Here is a 17329-nt window from a genome sequence, read left to right as displayed (position 1 = left end):
GAGCAGGCAGTGGCAGACGCATCCTGTCCCCGTCCCTGCCCCTCCTCCAGCAAAAAAACCTGCAGTCAAATTACATCTGTCCTTGGCGTGGGTGTGTGAGTGGATTTGCAGGAGGAAGGGCTCTTCGTCTGCTTTCCCAGTCTATCACTTGACCCTAAATATTCTCTGATTTTTACATCAGTGCTAAAGCTGGGTGGAAGCTGGTTTATGGCCTTTAACCTCGCACACTGCTAGTGTCACACAGGCCATCACTTTCCAGCAATTCGCTATGAGGCTCTGAAAAGACAGCTTGCCTGACAAACTATTTGGTCTGTGTGACACCTGTGACAAGCTACAGTATGGCAGCACCAGCCGTGGCGCCTCTGTTACTGTTGGATTTTGCATGTACAGCAGGGCATCTTCAGCCCTTTCTTATTAACAACCTAGCCAAAATTTCATTGGCAGCATAAAGTTTCAGAAATTTAACATGAACAATTGTCAATTAGTTGGCGCTAATTAAATGCTGTGTCCTTTAAGAAATTTTGCACCCTGTGACAGAACTACCAAGTCCTGCCCAAGTGATTGTTTTAACATACATAAGAATGGCCATACTGGGGCAGGCCAATGGTCCATTTAGCCCAGTATCCTGCCTTCTGACAGTGGCCAATGCCAGGTGCCCCAGAGGGAGTGAACAGAACAGGTCATCATCTAGTGATCCAGCCCCTGTTGTCCACTCCCAGCTTCTGATGAACAGAGGCTACGGACATTTCAGAGCATGGGGATTGCATCCCTGACCAGCCAGGCTAATAGCCATTGATGGACCTATCCTCCATGAACTTCTCTAGTTCCTTTTTGAACCATTATAGTCTTGGCCTTCACAACATCCTCTGGAAAAGTGTTCTATGCGGTGTGTGATGAAGTACTTCCTTTTGTTTGTTTTAAACCTGCTGCCTATTCATTTCATTGGGTGATCTCCTAGTGCGTGAGTTATGTGAAGGAGTAAATAACATTTCCTTATTCACTTTCTCCACCGCAGTCATGATTTTATAGACCTCTGTCATAACCCCCTTAGTCATCTCATTTCCAAGCTGAAAAGTCCCAGTCTTTTTAATCTCTTCTTATATGGAAGTGGTTCCATTGGCCTAATCATTTTAGTTGCCCTTTTCTGTACCTTTTCCAATTCCAATATATCCTTTTTGAGATGGGGAAGTCCAGATCTGCACACAGCATGCTACATGTGAGCGTACCATGGATTTGTATAGATGCATTATGATGTTTTCTTTCTTGTTACCTTTCCCCTCTCTTATGGTTCCAAACATTCTTAGCGTTTTTTGACTGCAGATGTTTTCAGAGAACTAGCCCCAATGATTCCTAAGTGGTAACAGCTAATGTAGACCCCCATATTGTTGAATGTATAGTGGGATGATGTTTCCCAATTTGCATTTATCAACATTGAATTTCATCTGCCAGTTAGTTGCCCAGTCACCCAGTTTTGTGAGATCCCTTTGTAACCCTTTGCTGTCTGCTTTGGACTTGAATAATTTCAATGATTCAATTAACTATCTTGAATAATTTTGTATGGTCTGCAAATGTTGCCACTTCACTGTTTACTCCATTTTCCAGATCATTTATGAGTATGTTGAACAGTACTGGTCTTAGTACTAACACCCGGGGGAACACTACTATTTTCTTCTTGCCATTCTGAAAACTGAGCATTTATTCCTACCTTTTGTTCCCTATCTTTTAACCAGTTACTGATCCTTAAGCAGACTTTTCCTCTTATCCCATGACTGCATACTTTGATTAAGTGCCTTTGGTGAGGGACCTTGTCAAAGGCTTTGTAAAAGTCTAAATAAACTGTATCCACTGGATCGCCCTTGTCCACATGGCATATGCTTGTTGACTGCCTCAAAGAATTCTAATAGATTGGTGAGGCATGATTTCCCTTTACAGAAACCATGTTGATTCTTCCCCCAACAGATCGTGTTCATCTATGTGTCTGACAATTCTGTTCTTTACTGTAGTTTTAACCAGTTTGCCCAGTACTGAAATTAGGTTTACCAGCCTGTAATTGCTGGGATTGCCTCTGGAGCCTTTTTTTTTTTTTTTAAATTGCCATTACATTAGCTATCCTTCAGTCATCTGCTACAGAAAGCTGATTTAAATGACAGGTTACAGACAACACTTAGTAGCTCTGAATTTTTCTGCTCTTTTCAGAGCCTGGATGTAGTAAAACAAAGTCCCTCAAAAGGTCTAGCTCTTGTTAGAGTCACTCTTACCAAGAGTTTTAAAACAATACATAAAGGTGAATCTTATGACAAATGGTCCCTTTTTCCTGAGCAAACTAGAAAAGTCCCCTGCATAGCACCAGCCATTTTGAAAAACTTCTTGTAAAACTGCTCCAAATTTAAACATGGATTTACTAACTATGGATATGTCTACACTTGAAATTTTAATTAAGTTTTAATATGTTATTCTGTACTCTTCCGTCCCACCCTCTAGCTTTTTGCATCTTAACTCTGCAATGTCCTATCTTATGATCAATGTAGATTCGGGTAATTATTACGCCATTAGCGCACATTAATAATCCACTGACAGGCATTAATAATTAAAACTAATCTAATTGGAATAAACTGACAGCTTTTTCCAACAAGATTTTGTTTGTTTTTACATGAAAATCTTCAAGTCTCCTAATAAAAAAACCTAGTGTAGTGTTCATAGGTTGTGTGTGGAGATTCAGTCAGGACTTTAGAAGATCAGAATGTATTTTTGTGACATACCAGGGTACAATCCAGATGAATAAGCAGCTATGTCACACGTGCCTTGCAACCTTGGGTGCCTTACAATGCCTTGCTGAAGGCGTTCCCACTTGGGCCACTCACAAACAGCCTTCCAGTATGCAAGCCACATCCTGAGTGTATGTGTGTGTGACTGCGGCCTGCCAGCCACAACTGGATTATACTCTGGCTCTCACCAGCCTAGGTTATACTGCAGGATGACCCCAACACACACCCAGTCTTAGATTCTCCCCCTTCCCCACCCCAAAATATATGTCCTGTACTGCCCAGCCATCTCCTGGACAATACAAATTATATAAAGTCTGTTATTTCTTTATTAGAAGAAATATGCACACAACTTGCCACCCCAACTGGACTTTCCCAGACACTTCAATTTACACACACTGGATTAGATAAAAGAAGTTTATTAACTACAAAGAGATAGATTTTAAGTGAGTACAAGTAATAAGACAAAGTCAGAAATGGTTACAAGAAAAATAAAGATAAAATGCAACTAGTGGCTAACTTAACAAACTACATTAAATTCAAAGCAGAGTTTTCTCACCATAGGCTTTCAGTGGTCTTACAGATCAAACTTCTTAGGTCAGGACCCCTTCTCACAGAATCTAAATAGCACTTCTTTTGTTGCTTCAACTGCTGTGAATGTGATGGGCAGGGGGAGAGAGAGGTGCCCCTTGGGGTGTTTGTCCTTACTTTTGATAGTTTCAGTCCCCCTCTTGAAAAAACATTTCCAGTTGGGTACCAGGAGACAAAGTCTATGGGGAGGGATGTTCCCTGCTGCTTTTTCCTGTTTGAGCTTTCTTTGTCTCCCTTCCTGCTTGATGAGTGTTTACTGCTTAAAATGCAAATTAAGCATAGCTACCATTCCTTTGTTTGAGACAGACCTGTTTGCCAACCTCGGTTTGGAACTTGTGTTAATAACACCATAGAGTGGACGCTCATAACTTCACATACAGTGCTGCAACACACATTTTGTCAAGACAATAATGACCAGCAAATTATGAGTTTTCAAATGATACCTCACAGGGCATTCATTGTACAAAGATTATTACAATAGCGTGTACAGCGTGGACACAGATACATTCGGTCACAATCATTTATTAGATATTCAGCTCAGGAACTCAAAGTCTGGTGTCACTATTCAGGGGGCTGTGTCAGAACTGCTCGCAGTTCCCCCTCATGTATCTATTCAGACAACCTGAAACTGATCCTCAATACCCGAGTTCCCTTGCCCCTCTAATGAGTATAGTCTCTGTACTAGCCCTAGAGCTTGACATGTTCTCAGTACAGGCATTGTTTTTCTTGGCACAATTATGCATTTTTTAGCTTTCCCTCTAGTTCATGGGTCCAGAGTAGGAATGAGCTCTCCACTGTAAAACCTTGACTTTAGTGGTCTATTTTCAATGTACTCGCTTTTTTTCCTTTAAGCCCTATAAAATATATTCTGTTACCACATTTGCTTGAGCACCAGTGTCCAGTCTGAAAGTCACAAAAGTTCCAATCATTTAGTGCAGTGACTTTATTCAAAGCTCCTGAAGAAAACTTTTCTTCTGCGCTGCCAGCAGTGTTCTTCTCCTGGCAAACAGCATGCATACATGGTTTCTTTTCTGTGCACCTGCTGTTCCTGCTGGCACAGTCTTGCAAAAGGATTGAATCTGTTTTACTTGTTGCCACATTGTCCAAAGGCAGAGCATTGCTGAAGTCTGTGTTTGCTTCCACCCCTTGTGCAATTCTTTATGTTGTCCTCAATAACCTCCTTTCTTGCAGGCTTGTTGTACATTTCTGCTCTGCACTGCCTTTGGGCTGTCCAATTCTATCCATCAAAGCAGCATCTTGTTTTCCCTCCAAAAGTAGTCTTACTGCTTCATGATCTTCCAATCATAGGTGCCGACTCCGTGGGTGCTCCTCGGATGGAGCACCCACAGGAAAAAAAATGATGGGTGCTGAGCACCCACCAGGAGCCCCTCTAACAGAACTTCCCCCTCCCTGCAGTGCCTGCTGCCTGCAGAAGGGCCCCGCCAATCAGCACCTCCCCCTCCCTCCCAGTGCCTATCAGGAGGTGCTGGGCTGGCAGGAGCGAGGGCACAGCATGCTTGGGGGAGAGGGTAGAACTGGACAGGGAAGGGGTGGGGCCTAAGTGGAATGGAGGGTGGGAAGAAGCAGGGTGGGGCCCTGGGGGAATGGGTGGAGTGGGGGCAGGCCGTGGGCAGAGCCAGGGAGAAGCACCCGCCAGCAGATTAGAAATTTGGCACCTATGCTTCCAATGGTCTTTTTCTAATCTTTGGATCCTGAATATTTGATCTCTGATTACTGACTCTGTGAGCTGTCCATAATTAGATGTTTGGCTCAACAGTTTGAGATCCAATATAAAGTTCTTCAAATGACTCTCCTCCTCTCTGAGTTCTCATGTGAAATTTGTGTCTTTCAAAAGCTTAATTTATCTTGGGCATGCAGTAGTTTCAGACTTGTGAAGTACCATCTGATAGGATGCTTGCATTGCCTGACTTAAGTGCACACAATTATAAACATCTAGCACTTCGGGCCCCACAGTATTTTTCAAAAGAGCTACCTTCTGCTTATCTTTTTCAACAAAGCTGCTTACTTGCATATACAGGCTGAACCTCTGATGACTCTTCTTCCCATTACCTGCTGCACTGGCAGATAACTTCAACTCTGGTGGAATTATCAGCTGCAAAATTTTCTTTACCCCTTTTTTTCCCTATACTTTCTTCTCCAATCACTCTTATCTATAAATATGTGATAAAACATGTGAATCCACTCCTGCTACCATGTAGTGTTTGTGGGTTCTGCGTAAGGAGATTCAGTCAGGATTTTAGGAAGATCAGAATATATAGTTTATTATAGATTCAGCTCAGCCATTCAGAGTCTGGTGTTACGCCCTAGGTGGCTATATGAGAAATGCTGGCAGCTCCCCTGATGTATCTGTTCAGCTAAGCTGGGTACAGTCCTGAAAAGGGTCAGACCTTCTCACCTATTGTAAGAAGTGAGCAAATCAGGGCTGTAGGTACAGTCATTTGTAAGAATGAGGCCCACAGTGACTGTATTTTTGCATATAAACCACCTAAACCCAGAACATTAAACCCATATTACCAGGCAAATCCCATAATATAAAGATCACTTTTACTATTGAGAACATTATAGTACTGTAGTAGTTAAGATTGCATCTAGTCATCTGTTTAAAGGTCAACCTTTCTAAGTCCTCTACAATTGACCTGCATAATTGTATTTCTTTGAAATCTGGTGTGCCTCAGAAGGGTTCAGGGTAGGGTTAGAGACCCAAATCTGGACTCATTTGAGCTAGGGGTTCTGGAAATATAAGCTTTGTAAAAATAGCCATTTTAAAAAAAAAAAGTTTCCAGGTTGGAGGAAGCAGGGGTTGTACAAAGCTAGAGATCAAATGATTGATGTGATCCAGGTCAAAATGGTCTCAGTTGGTCAAGTTTATCCAAGGTAGTACATGGCACCCACTAAGTCTTTGGAGGATCCAAATTGAGAATGGTATTTAAGAAAGGGTCCATTTTTACTCTACATATGCACCAATACAAAAAAATAGCTAGAGGGTTTCTATCCTTGTTATTTTAGATGCATGAAAGCTTGCCCTTTGGGAATGCTCTCAAACCTGTACAGTTAACTGGCCTGCTGTGAAATCCCATGTACCCATGGGGATGTGGGGGAGCGTTAGTGATACAAATTTGGCATCGTTTGTCCAAAGACTTCCCGAGTTATAGGTGCCCTAAACAAAGCACTTTCCTTCTGCTGCCTTGTGTGGTTAAACAGATCTCTGAGAGTGACGGGTGTGAACTCACCCTTCAATTACCCTAGCTAAGGATAAATTAACCACAATCCTCACCTAAGACAAAAGGCGTTTTAGATAAAGTGGCTGGAAGTTGCTATAATTTGTGAGTTATGGGTGGCAATTTCATTTTGGAGGGAATGTAATCAAAATATTTGGGGGTGGGGCATTAGATGTGTGAAAGCTTCTTGGGAAGAGAGGCATATTGGGGGCAAAGGAGTGGGGGAATAGGGGCTGCAGTGAGGGGAGGGGGTTATGAGGAGGATATATGGGAAGGGATGGTAAAGGAAGCAAGAGAGGTTGGGTGCTAAGGAGAGCTCTGCCAGCTCACCCCAACCCCTTGCACGCCAGCCTCTTGCACTCTCCAGCTCTGCCAGTGAACCCCAACAATACGGCATGACAATCTGCAGCTCTGCCAGTGCACTCAACACTCCCTACAGCTCCACAACTCTGACAGTAACCAGTGGATCTCAACCATCCTGCACCCAAACTCTATGCCACTGTAACATGAATGTCCTTCCCTCCAGGTACTGAAGGTGACTGATTACAGGAATGGGAGGTAACTGCAATAGAAACGTTTGTAGACCAGGCTTTGGGGAGATGCGTTCCCTGCTTGCAGTGGTGAGGGGGACAGGTTGGGGCTCTGCAGTGAATGGGTTGGGGGCGTAGCTGGAGAGATGTCATAAAGCAGGGCTGATAAGGCACAGTAGATGGGTTTGGAGGGGTGGACGAAGCATGCTGGCTCAGGGCTAGTCTACATTGGCAACGCTAATGCTGTGGCAGCACCTTAATGTGGCTTGTGTGGTCGCAGCAGAGTGAGATTGAGAGGTTGCCCAGTGCTCTAAAAATCCACCTACACGGGTGCTTTACAGCGCTGAACCTTGCTGCGCTTACGGGGCTGTTTTTTCACACCCCTGAGGGAGAAAGTTGCAGTGCTGTAAATTGCCAGTGTAGACAAGCCCTAAGCACACTACTTGCAGGACAAGAGAAGTATAACTGCCCAAATGACTGCTAACTCCGAACGACAGTTATCTTCTCCTGTTTTTTTTTTTAAACCCTAGAAAATTAAATTGCAAAAAACTACATTAACACAGAGTTAAGGTTGGTTGGTGGTCTGTCATCCCCTTGAAGGACACTGAGTTGAGCAAAATACAAACTTTTCTGGTTTTCAGAATGCAGAGTTAAAGTGGCCCATGGACCCTTAACTCTGCCCTCTTTCAGCAGTGCCCCAATATGCCGTTAACACACACACACACAAACCCCTTTACTCTGCCAGCCCCATCACTGATGAAATGTACAAGCTCTGCACCTCCTGCTACAGACCATTCACGCTCACCTACGGGATTCCAGCTCACGCTATTAAAGAACAAAAAGGGGTTAGGAAGGAAAAGTGCCCATGTCACCTTCCTTCTATCCTCTTCGAGCAACGCCTCGATATGCACGTAGGCACTGCTCACTCTGGTGCTTGGCACGAGAAGATGCAGGAGGGGCCAGAACTTGGCACACACTCACAGTACTAGCCAGCTCCCCCAAAAGAATACCACATCTGTACAGCTTAAGAACCACTTTCCAACCTTTTTCAGCGCCCGTACGCTTGCTCACGGGATACCAACTCAACCTACAGTTCCACTTAACCACCATGAAAGCACTGGAATCCTCCAAGAGTCCATCTCGCTGCTGACAATATCCTTCGTAATAACAGCCCTATGCCCTGCTACCAGCATAGCCTCCACAATTCTGCACTGAAATGACGCATACTGCGTCCTGAACATGCATCTCTTCCCTGTCCTCCCACACAAGAGAGGGGAAACCATAGATCTCACATCACAGGCACAGCTCTGTCACACATCTCAAAGTAATCCACAGATCTACCGTTCAGGACAGCTACACATAAAACTGACCACACTCACACTACCTGGAGTGCAGGCAGATAGTAAATGCTCAGCCTGTTCTCATATCCCCGCTTGCTACAGACAATGCCCTTTGTAATAACCTTCCTGGGCCCTGCTTATTTTATGATGTACACAATTCCGCATACTGGATCCTGAAGGTACACATGCAGCTCTTCCCTTTGCTCACACGCACTGGAGGATGCAAAACACAGAGAGTTCATCATATAATCACAGCTGTCACACATCTCGATGCAACCCACACATCCTCATATTACAAACACGCCTTTACCAAGCAGGCCCAGCTACTGCCTCCACCATTTAGTGTAGATACACCTAATACGCTGATTGCACCTGGAGTGTATCCAAATAATTCCTATTGACTACTGTCAGCTCCAGGGGAACATGGGGGAGATGGCATGGACAACCTAATAGCGTAAGCTGTAATCCTGTGGGTGAGAGTGATTGGGCTGTAAAAGGAGGTGAAGAGCTTGTACATTTCAGCAGCTGTGGGGTTAGCAGAGTAAAGGTATGTATGCCAATGGGGCAGACTGGGCCCTTGCTGACAGAGGGAAATGCTGTGCATGTCCTGGTTTTCAGAAGTTTGAGTTTTGCTCAACTCAGCACTCTGCAAGGGGACAACATACCACCAAGCAACCTGGCCCCACCGTTAACCTAGTTTTTTGCTGTCAGCTATGTATATACTTGTGCTGTAATACACGCTTACCGCTAACTCTATATCCAAACTCTTCAAATCCCAAGGCTTTTCTGAACTAAAGCTAGTCAAAGCCTATTGGTGTGGATGGCTTAACCCCCTTAAAAATAAAAATGCCCTCTAAAATAATTCATTCAAAAGAAGAGCATCAGAAAACATCACCGCTTACAAAACAGATGGCACAGGCCTGCTAGGAATGTTGCAAGTGGAGCAAGACAAAGTTAAGGTTCCATGAATAGCTTAGCTGTGCACATCCATGCCTTCTAGTGCCTGTTAGGTGAAATGTAATTTTTGGACATTTTCTGAGGTTTTTTTTTTTTTTTTTTTTAAAAAGGAAATGTTGTTGTAAGGTATTTTCCAAAGTAATTTGTGAGACTTCTGCTCATCCAGCTCTCTCATTTAACACAGGCTTTTGGAGTTTGTTTGGGGAGTTTGTTTGTTGCACTTGGGAATTGATTACAAGGCCTAGAATTTGAGAGGCCAAAAGGTCAATGATGTATTTTTATTATTTATTTCAAAGTTCAGAAAAATGAAATTTGAATGAAAGGACTCCTGGAAATGTCGCTGCTGGGAAGAGCACTGTACACAGCTCATTTTTATTCCTGTTTGCTTTGCGGGCCTGCAGCAGCCCCGACAGACAGAGCTGGATTCTATTCCGATTCTTGAAGCATCAGCTAAACTGTCAACTAAATTTGGACTTTGGCAGTCGTAATTACAGGTGGTGATGTCAGAGGCAGGAATAACACAGCTGCAGTTTCAGATCCCAGGTGGAATTTCTAGAGCTGACAGTTAGAAAAATCATTCCTTTCACTGATAAATTAAGCACATTTGCTTTGGACTCATTGAAAGATTGTTCCCCACACTGTCCACTTTGCAGTTACTTTTCTGTCTATAACTAGAGAGAGACTGAGGGGTATTGCAGCTGGAGTGAAGAAAAATACATTTGCCATTACATAATATTGGCACTTGAGCACATCAGGTTCTGCAGATTTACATTACGTATATTTTTTAATTTAAAGTTGCTAACCTTAGTTGTGAGTAAAAGCTTCCCAATGTGATCCTACTTCAGGGCTGTCTGAGGCTGCAGAGATAGAAGCAGTAGCTTTACGATCGGCACGGACTATGCCATTGCTCTCATTATGGTAACTAGAGGAACAGGCTGTCAAGCCTACGGCCAAGATTTACAAAAGTGACACGCGATTTGGGTGCCTTCATTTTTGGGTGCCCAAAATGAGACACTTTAGAGGAGCGTGATTTTCCAAAAGTGCCGACCACTCATGCTCTGAAAATCAGGACCCTTTAAAGGGCACCCAAACATAGAGGCTCACAAAATTATTAGTCACTTGTGAACATTTTAATTCCTTCCTTAATATTCAGGTAAAGATCTTAAGTCAGATCCAGAATGATATTTCAGCTCTGAGCATCTATTGAAATCAGTGTGGTTGCTCTCTCCCTCTCTCTCACCACTTCAGCAAATTCTTACAGCTCTTATAGACCTTAGTACTCTGCTTTGAATCTGTAACAGAACTGCCATTGCTACACACCTACTACTTCAAGAATAATTTTCTCTTCAGGACTCCCATTGGTGTTCAGGGATCCCAGCCTCAATACAGGTCTTACCTTCATACCTTACCTGGTAAACAATGGCCTGCTTTTAAAAGCAGAATACTTCTGGGCTTGGATCTCCACGATTAACTCCCTGTCTGGGAGTGTGGAATGAAAACAGAGGCCAGGTGACTCCCATGGTTTGGGATTTCACAGCCAACGTTCTGCTGAGCCCTTCTATGGGCTAGAGACGGCTGCAGACAGGAATGCAGGGTTTGATTCATTTCCCTGTTCCACTCTGCACTTAGGAATATTCAGATCACAGCTTCACAACTCTGGCATGTCTCTGTACTGGAGCCTGCAGCAGAGACTTTGCTAAGGACATGATCTGAATCCACCTGCCCTGAATGTTCTGTTTGGGGTGCTGAAAGAGATGATGGGGATTCTCTGGTCCTAACAAGAGGATGGCCAAGAAGTTATTACTAGTCACGATCACAACATGCTTTCTGGGAAGTGAGAGAACGTGCAGCCATTTCACAAGGCAGGAGAAAGCATGTGTGAACAACGCCTTAAGACCACAAGCATTTTTCATTGGTAATTGTTGAAAATGCCCATGACCTGTAGGTGGCAGTATTTGCTCTGCTGTTCAGTTCACTAGGGAAACCTGCTTATATAGTGCATTGCCTAAAGTATTTTATTAAAGCTAATGTTAAAATTATATAATACACAGGTTGAGAAAAGTGTGTCTGTACATCTGGGTATAGTGCTTGGATTGTCCACAAAGTTTGTTTTTTAAAAGTCATATGGTACATATAGTACATAATCAGCAATAACCAAATTTAGGTGAATAAATTTAAGAATACAGTTTAGATACTAGCATCCAAGTATTCGGGTACCTCACTCAAGAAAAGTTGCACAGAGATTTCACAAACTACACAGACAGTGCAACTGAAATGCCGCCACCTCTGGGTGAAGCGCAGCAAAGCTCAACCCAGCTCTGCCTTTGAGTGATCCTGGGCTGATTCAAGGGGCTGTTTTTGTCCAGGTTTCACTTTGAGCTTTTGGGTGTGTTTCACCCTTCTCATGAAAGTGACGTGTGGGGCTCACCCTATGTGGGCCAGAATAAACTAAGGACTGGTGTGGACCACCGTGAACAGAAACTGCCCAGTTCCCAAGGCTCTGCGTAGGCAACTATCAAGGTGAGTTGCGGAGGAAGGGGATGAACTCTGGAAATTAAAGCTCCACAAGACTCCGAAGCAACATTTATCTATATTTTATTACAAAACCAAAACCAGCCACCTTTGAGTCAAATGAACAATGCTGTCAACAGAACTGCTGGGGGAGACCATACCAAATTTACTTCACTGGTGATCAGTGAACAAGGAAGTATCTCCCCCTCTAACAGGACCAGTGCTGGATGTGGACTTACTCTATGGGGCCCTTGGCCTCTTCTCCCTTGTCCTGGCTGCTGGAGAAGGAGGTGCTCGGCTCTACCTCCCACAGCCAGGGGTGGCACTCGGTTCTCTGCTGGGACCTGTAGCACTGCTGCTGGAGGACTTGCTGCTAACATTGCTCGCTTTAGTTCTAGGAGAACTGGCAGAGAGCAGCAGCCACTGTGCAGTTTCGATATGGACAGCTGAATGACTGATTCATGCCACAGGGCCAGGAGTCTGTGTGACTGCCCAACACACAAAAAGCTAGACCACATTTATTGTGTAATTATGGTCCAGCTGCACAGAATCACGCAGAGCCTCATGCACACACAGTAATGTGAAGCACAAGCCATGCTAGAAACTGCTCAGGACCCTATGTAAACCCACCAACTCAGAGTGCTGCGACTCATTCTCCCGCGGGAACGGAAGGCGAGACAGTGTACTGCTCGATTCCCATTCCATCAGCAGAACCAGGCCGGAAGGCAACCCCCTGGCAGATTTCACCTAGGACCTCACAGGTTCTGAGGCTGGCCCTACAAACAGATAATAGCTTGGCTTCCTTGAAGAGGTGCCCAGACTATTAACTTGCAGACAGTAGGTGCGGTATGTTTTTTAAGCATCCTTTAGAGAGAAGGGAGGAAGGGCTGACAGCAGGACAAAGGTTGCAGAAGGGCAATTTACATGGCAATAGGCAATGTGAGCTCACTGGCTTAAAGTTTCCAGCAGAAAAGATGCAATGAGTCTTAAGAGTGTCAGCCACCAAGACTGGATTTAGGGGGTTTTACTGCCCTGAGCAAACAGGAAGTGACCACTACCAGCCCGCTTCCGCTGCTGAAGAGTTGCTGCTCTCAGAGACCATATGAGAAAGCCCACCCTGGCATCCAACCCTCTGCTCGTGCTGGCTGTAGCTATAAGTGAGAATGGCAGCCAGATCTTATCATTCCTAAAACTAGTATACAAAGAAAAGGAGTTTTTACAAAGTTGGGTTCATTCTTCACTCCTACAACAGGATTAGAGGAGGAAACTGACATTTCTCATTGTACACCAAACCAAATCATTTCAACGTACACATACCCCCTTCCCCAAAGTATGAAAAGGAAAAGCCAGAAGAGCACATTCAATGTATGTAATTTACAATGAGAAGCCAGCAGCGGGCGCTGCTGTTCACTAAAGACAACAGTTCTTCTTTATGGTGGGTTTGTGAGATTTGTGCTTCAGGGAGACTTGTCATGAGTTTGTTGTTGTTGATTTTTTAATCCAGACCAAACACTTTAACCCAGCTTCAATCCTGCTCTCCTCCAGAAGGTCCCAAGATCTGGAATCCAATGAGCAATTTTGTTTTTGCAATCGAGCCCTGCTCCCTCTGAATATTTAATTAGTGAACAGTGTGGTGTGAACTTGCTGTGTTGAGATGTCGGGACATTTGGGTTGTGATGCAAGTTCAGCACACATGCTGCTGTCATCAAGTGATGTCACCGCAGCACCCTGTGAGTGTGCTACATCACAACACCATATCACAAAGCCATGCAGCCCAGCGCGATGCCAGGCCTCTCTGCCACAATGCAGTGCTGCTGTGAATCAATGTTCTGGGGTCACCCTACAACAGCATGGCACGATGCCTGGCACTATCCGCAGGATCCATGTCAGGACACTTCAATGGTATTGCATGGATAGCTTTGCCACTGTCCAAATCAGGACTAGTTTCAAACCCAGATCACACAAACACTGTACAAATGGGTGCCTGCCTACCATTTGTCATTAGCCTGAGAGTAGATTACACATTGCAGGTGTACAGGTGAGAGAGATGAGAAATCCCGTTCACCACATTATATGCAATAACACAGCAGCCCCGTTGTGAGCAAAACAGCCGAAGTACATGGATAACAATGTCACCAGAGAGTTGCTTCCCCTACTGGAGCAGAATGCAGGCAGCGGGTAGTAGAGACTTGCCAGTTTCAGTTGGATGAATTCCTGAAGGCTTCATCACATGACATAATCTTTAAAGATCAATCTTTAATTCCTGGAGACTCCAGGACAATCCTGGAGGGTTGGCAACCCTAGTTTAGATAGAGAATGTGTGCATGAAAGCAGAGGACAAAGGCTGCAGTCCAAATAGGAGTGGCCGGAGAGCATGATGTGTCTGACATCTGAGAGGCTGCTGTAAATAATGCCCCCCACCAACGTGCACGTGGTCAAACAGGCTAGAGCTGCACAAAGCAGGAAAGCGCTGCTGCTTCCCATCATGCTCCACGCACCCCACTCTCTAATGCACAGACCTGGATGATTCTGTCCCTCCACAGATTTTACACGTGTCTCTAACCGAGACGAACAAGACACTAACTTCGGCCAAGGCACCGCCCGCTGAAATGGTCACTGTGATCTCTGAACGCAGCAGCCTGTTCAAGCTGAGCCATTGCCAGGGCTTTAATAGGGTGCATCCTTACGGCTTACATTAGAGACACATCAGAACAGAGACTGATGTGAGATGGTAACTGTGATATATCACACTACTGCACGGGAAGATAGTTACGGATTCACACACAGCAAGCACAGGAACCCAGGGTACGAGCAGCTATTGTTCAGGTTGTAATGAACAACGCCTTCCTAATGGGCATGGAGCTAAAATGACAGAGATGAAACTAGACTCCCAGAGACAGGCCTCTGGTTGTATCTTTCTGTGTTGACATATGTGCTCTCATCTGTAGCATTAAGCAGGCTGCAGGAGCACAGCAGAGCTGCGTCATGCTTTGTCTTTTGTATCATTCTTATATATGATAGAGGGTATTTCTAGGATCCCTTTGTGATCCATGAAGATGCAGGACTTTAGTGTCACTGGAGTGCAGGGAAGGCACAGCTGGGGCCCACACTGAGCCCCTCTCCTTGTGCTCTTGGAGCTATCTTTGTGCCTCCCGTGATTCAGGTTTGAATTTTGCACCCATTCCTGCTCGCTTATCTGCTGTTCGTTGATGGAAAGGAGCGCTGTTCTCTCAAGGGCCCAATCCTGCATACTGCAGCGGGCCCTCAACTCTGGTGGCAGCTGGGTGTATTCAGTAACTCCCAAGAAGCATCTGGCCTACTGCATGAGTGGGACCTGCAGTGCACATCTGTGAGCATAAGCTGTGGCAATACACCTGCTTTTATGCACACGGAGGTGCTAGAAAGAGAGCAATTTGTGGCCAGAGGATGGATCAGTTGCAGACACCACTGCATTACTGGATTCCAGAAGTCAAGGTGTCCCTTTAACCCTAACAGCCTATGAAATCGAGGGAAGGGACCAAACAGCAACCCCAACCCCTGTACAAGACAACTGTACAATTTACATATATATTTATATACAGTATATAAAAATCTCTCCTCTCGAGTCCCCGTGAACTCAAACTTAAGTTGTCAGTAGCTGTCAAAATGTTTTTTTTTTTTTAAAGTCATGCTCTCATTCCTCTTCCCCCAAAGTATTAGATAATGGCATTAAAGAAAAAAAAAAACAACCAATCATTAAAAAAAGTGCAAACGTTCTGGGTGCCACTTCTGCTACACTGGATGTTGCCAATGCCACATTGCAGCCGGGTGTCCGTCTGTCCATCCTTCGGGTGGCCTCCTGTCTTCTATTCATATCTGCTCCTAGACCAGGCGTCCTACTGAAGGAGGTGGGTCAGGCAGAATATTGGTGCGGGGAGGCAAGAGGGGAAAGCCAATATTAAAACCAAAATTGTAGCCAGCCACTGTAAGTGTACTGTACAGCCTCTCCGTGACAGGAAATGCTTCTGGAGGGCAACAATTTCATAGTGAGCTACAAGGCTGACAAGGACGAGGACTTAACAAGCAATAGCCTTGTGGAAGAGTCAGTTTTGGAGGAGTCACATTTACAGCCTCAGGCACAGATGCATTTTTAAACACAAACCACAGCTGCTCATTCCCTCCTGTGGAATGGGTGAATGGTCTGGGCAAAACAACCAAGCCCTCTCTTCCACCTAAGGCCAAATCTTGTTCCCACTAAAGAGCAGAACTCCCACTAATTCTAGTGAGAGTTGGATGGAGCTCTGCTGCAGTTTCCACGGTATGCATCCAATGAAGTGAGCTGTAGCTCACGAAAGCTCATGCGCAAATAAATTGGTTAGTCTCTAAGGTGCCACAAGTCCTCCTTTTCTTTTTGCGAATACAGACTAACACGGCTGTTACTCTGAAACCTGCACTACCAGTGTGAATCAATTCCAAGGGTGGCCAGCTGGGTTCCTTCCCATCAAGCAGGCAGGTTTGCGAGGAATTCAATCACACGTCAAAGCAGACTCTCCCCAACCGTCCAGCAGCAGTACCCGGAAACGTCTCTGCTAACCCCTTGTAGCGGCATTCCTGGACAACAGGCTCCAAAGCCCACTGTGCTGCTGAAGCCCCATCTCCAAAACTAATGCTGGGGTTTTAGGAAACCCAGCAAACTTGGAGCGTGGATTCACTGGGAGGGGAGGGATGTCAGTACTTGAAAAGCCCCAGAGCTCTTCTAAGATCTGGGGGAGACAGCAATGAGGGAGCAATGGGGTTGCTTAGCCGGTTGTATTGAGGTTCACATACATTGCTGTTATGAAAGGTCTGAGGCTACAAACTGCTGCTACGTGGTTCCAGTAACAACCCTTCTGAGATTAGAAATCCCACACCGAGTAGCACAAAGCAAGGCTGAGAGCTACTGGAAGCAAAGCTGCAAGTTTCACTAATTCACTGGCCTTCACTTAACTGGAAATGAGCGAGAGACGTATCCTTGTACTTCAATGGAGTTACACATTTTGCCCTGCAGTACATCTCCTCTTATGGCTTCTCCTGTCCTGTTAGCCAAGACTGGCATACAGATGGTGTTCACATTACTGGCCCTTGCTAGCCCACTGGACCAGGTTGTGGCTGGCCCTTGTATGGATACAGAAAGGATTTAATAGCAGGAAGGAGGCAGAAATATGGCTCTGTCCCCTTCTGTACTAGCTGGCAGAGCTGGCTGGTCATGGAGAGGAGTTACACTCTCCTATAATGGTGGCTTAATGGCCATGTTCCACATATGCAACAGGGAGCTCAGGGAGGACTGAAAATTGCCATTTTTATCTGAAGGCAAAGGGAAATGTTCCTGCAAAGTCTGAACTAAATTAATTTGATAATCTGAGCTACAGTTCATTAGAAAA

At 44.9% G+C, this 17329-nt stretch overlaps 1 protein-coding gene across 3 annotated transcripts in view; it reads right to left on the bottom strand.

The window, feature by feature from the left end:
• The window catches only part of SMOC1 (SPARC related modular calcium binding 1), a 201297-nt gene that overhangs the window by 7894 nt on the left and 176074 nt on the right, over positions 1-17329 (bottom strand). The window contains exon 13 of one of the 3 annotated variants that reach the window (XM_084630121.1): positions 11998-15808. The exons of 1 other annotated variant lie outside the window; for it this stretch is intronic. In XM_084630121.1, coding sequence (XP_084486247.1) covers positions 15792-15808 — 17 coding nt within the window. In that variant the 3' untranslated portion in view covers positions 11998-15791. Of the gene's footprint in view, positions 1-11997; positions 15809-17329 lie in introns of those variants that run through there. One more of the 3 variants, XM_084630122.1, reaches the window with a different exon arrangement.

The sequence above is a fragment of the Lepidochelys olivacea genome (genome assembly GCF_965140295.1).
Source record: "Lepidochelys olivacea isolate rLepOli2 genome assembly, chromosome: 6".
Taxonomy (NCBI): domain Eukaryota; kingdom Metazoa; phylum Chordata; order Testudines; family Cheloniidae; genus Lepidochelys; species Lepidochelys olivacea.
The sequence above is the reverse complement of the archived record's forward strand: the minus strand, read 5'-3'. Positions and strand labels throughout refer to the sequence as shown.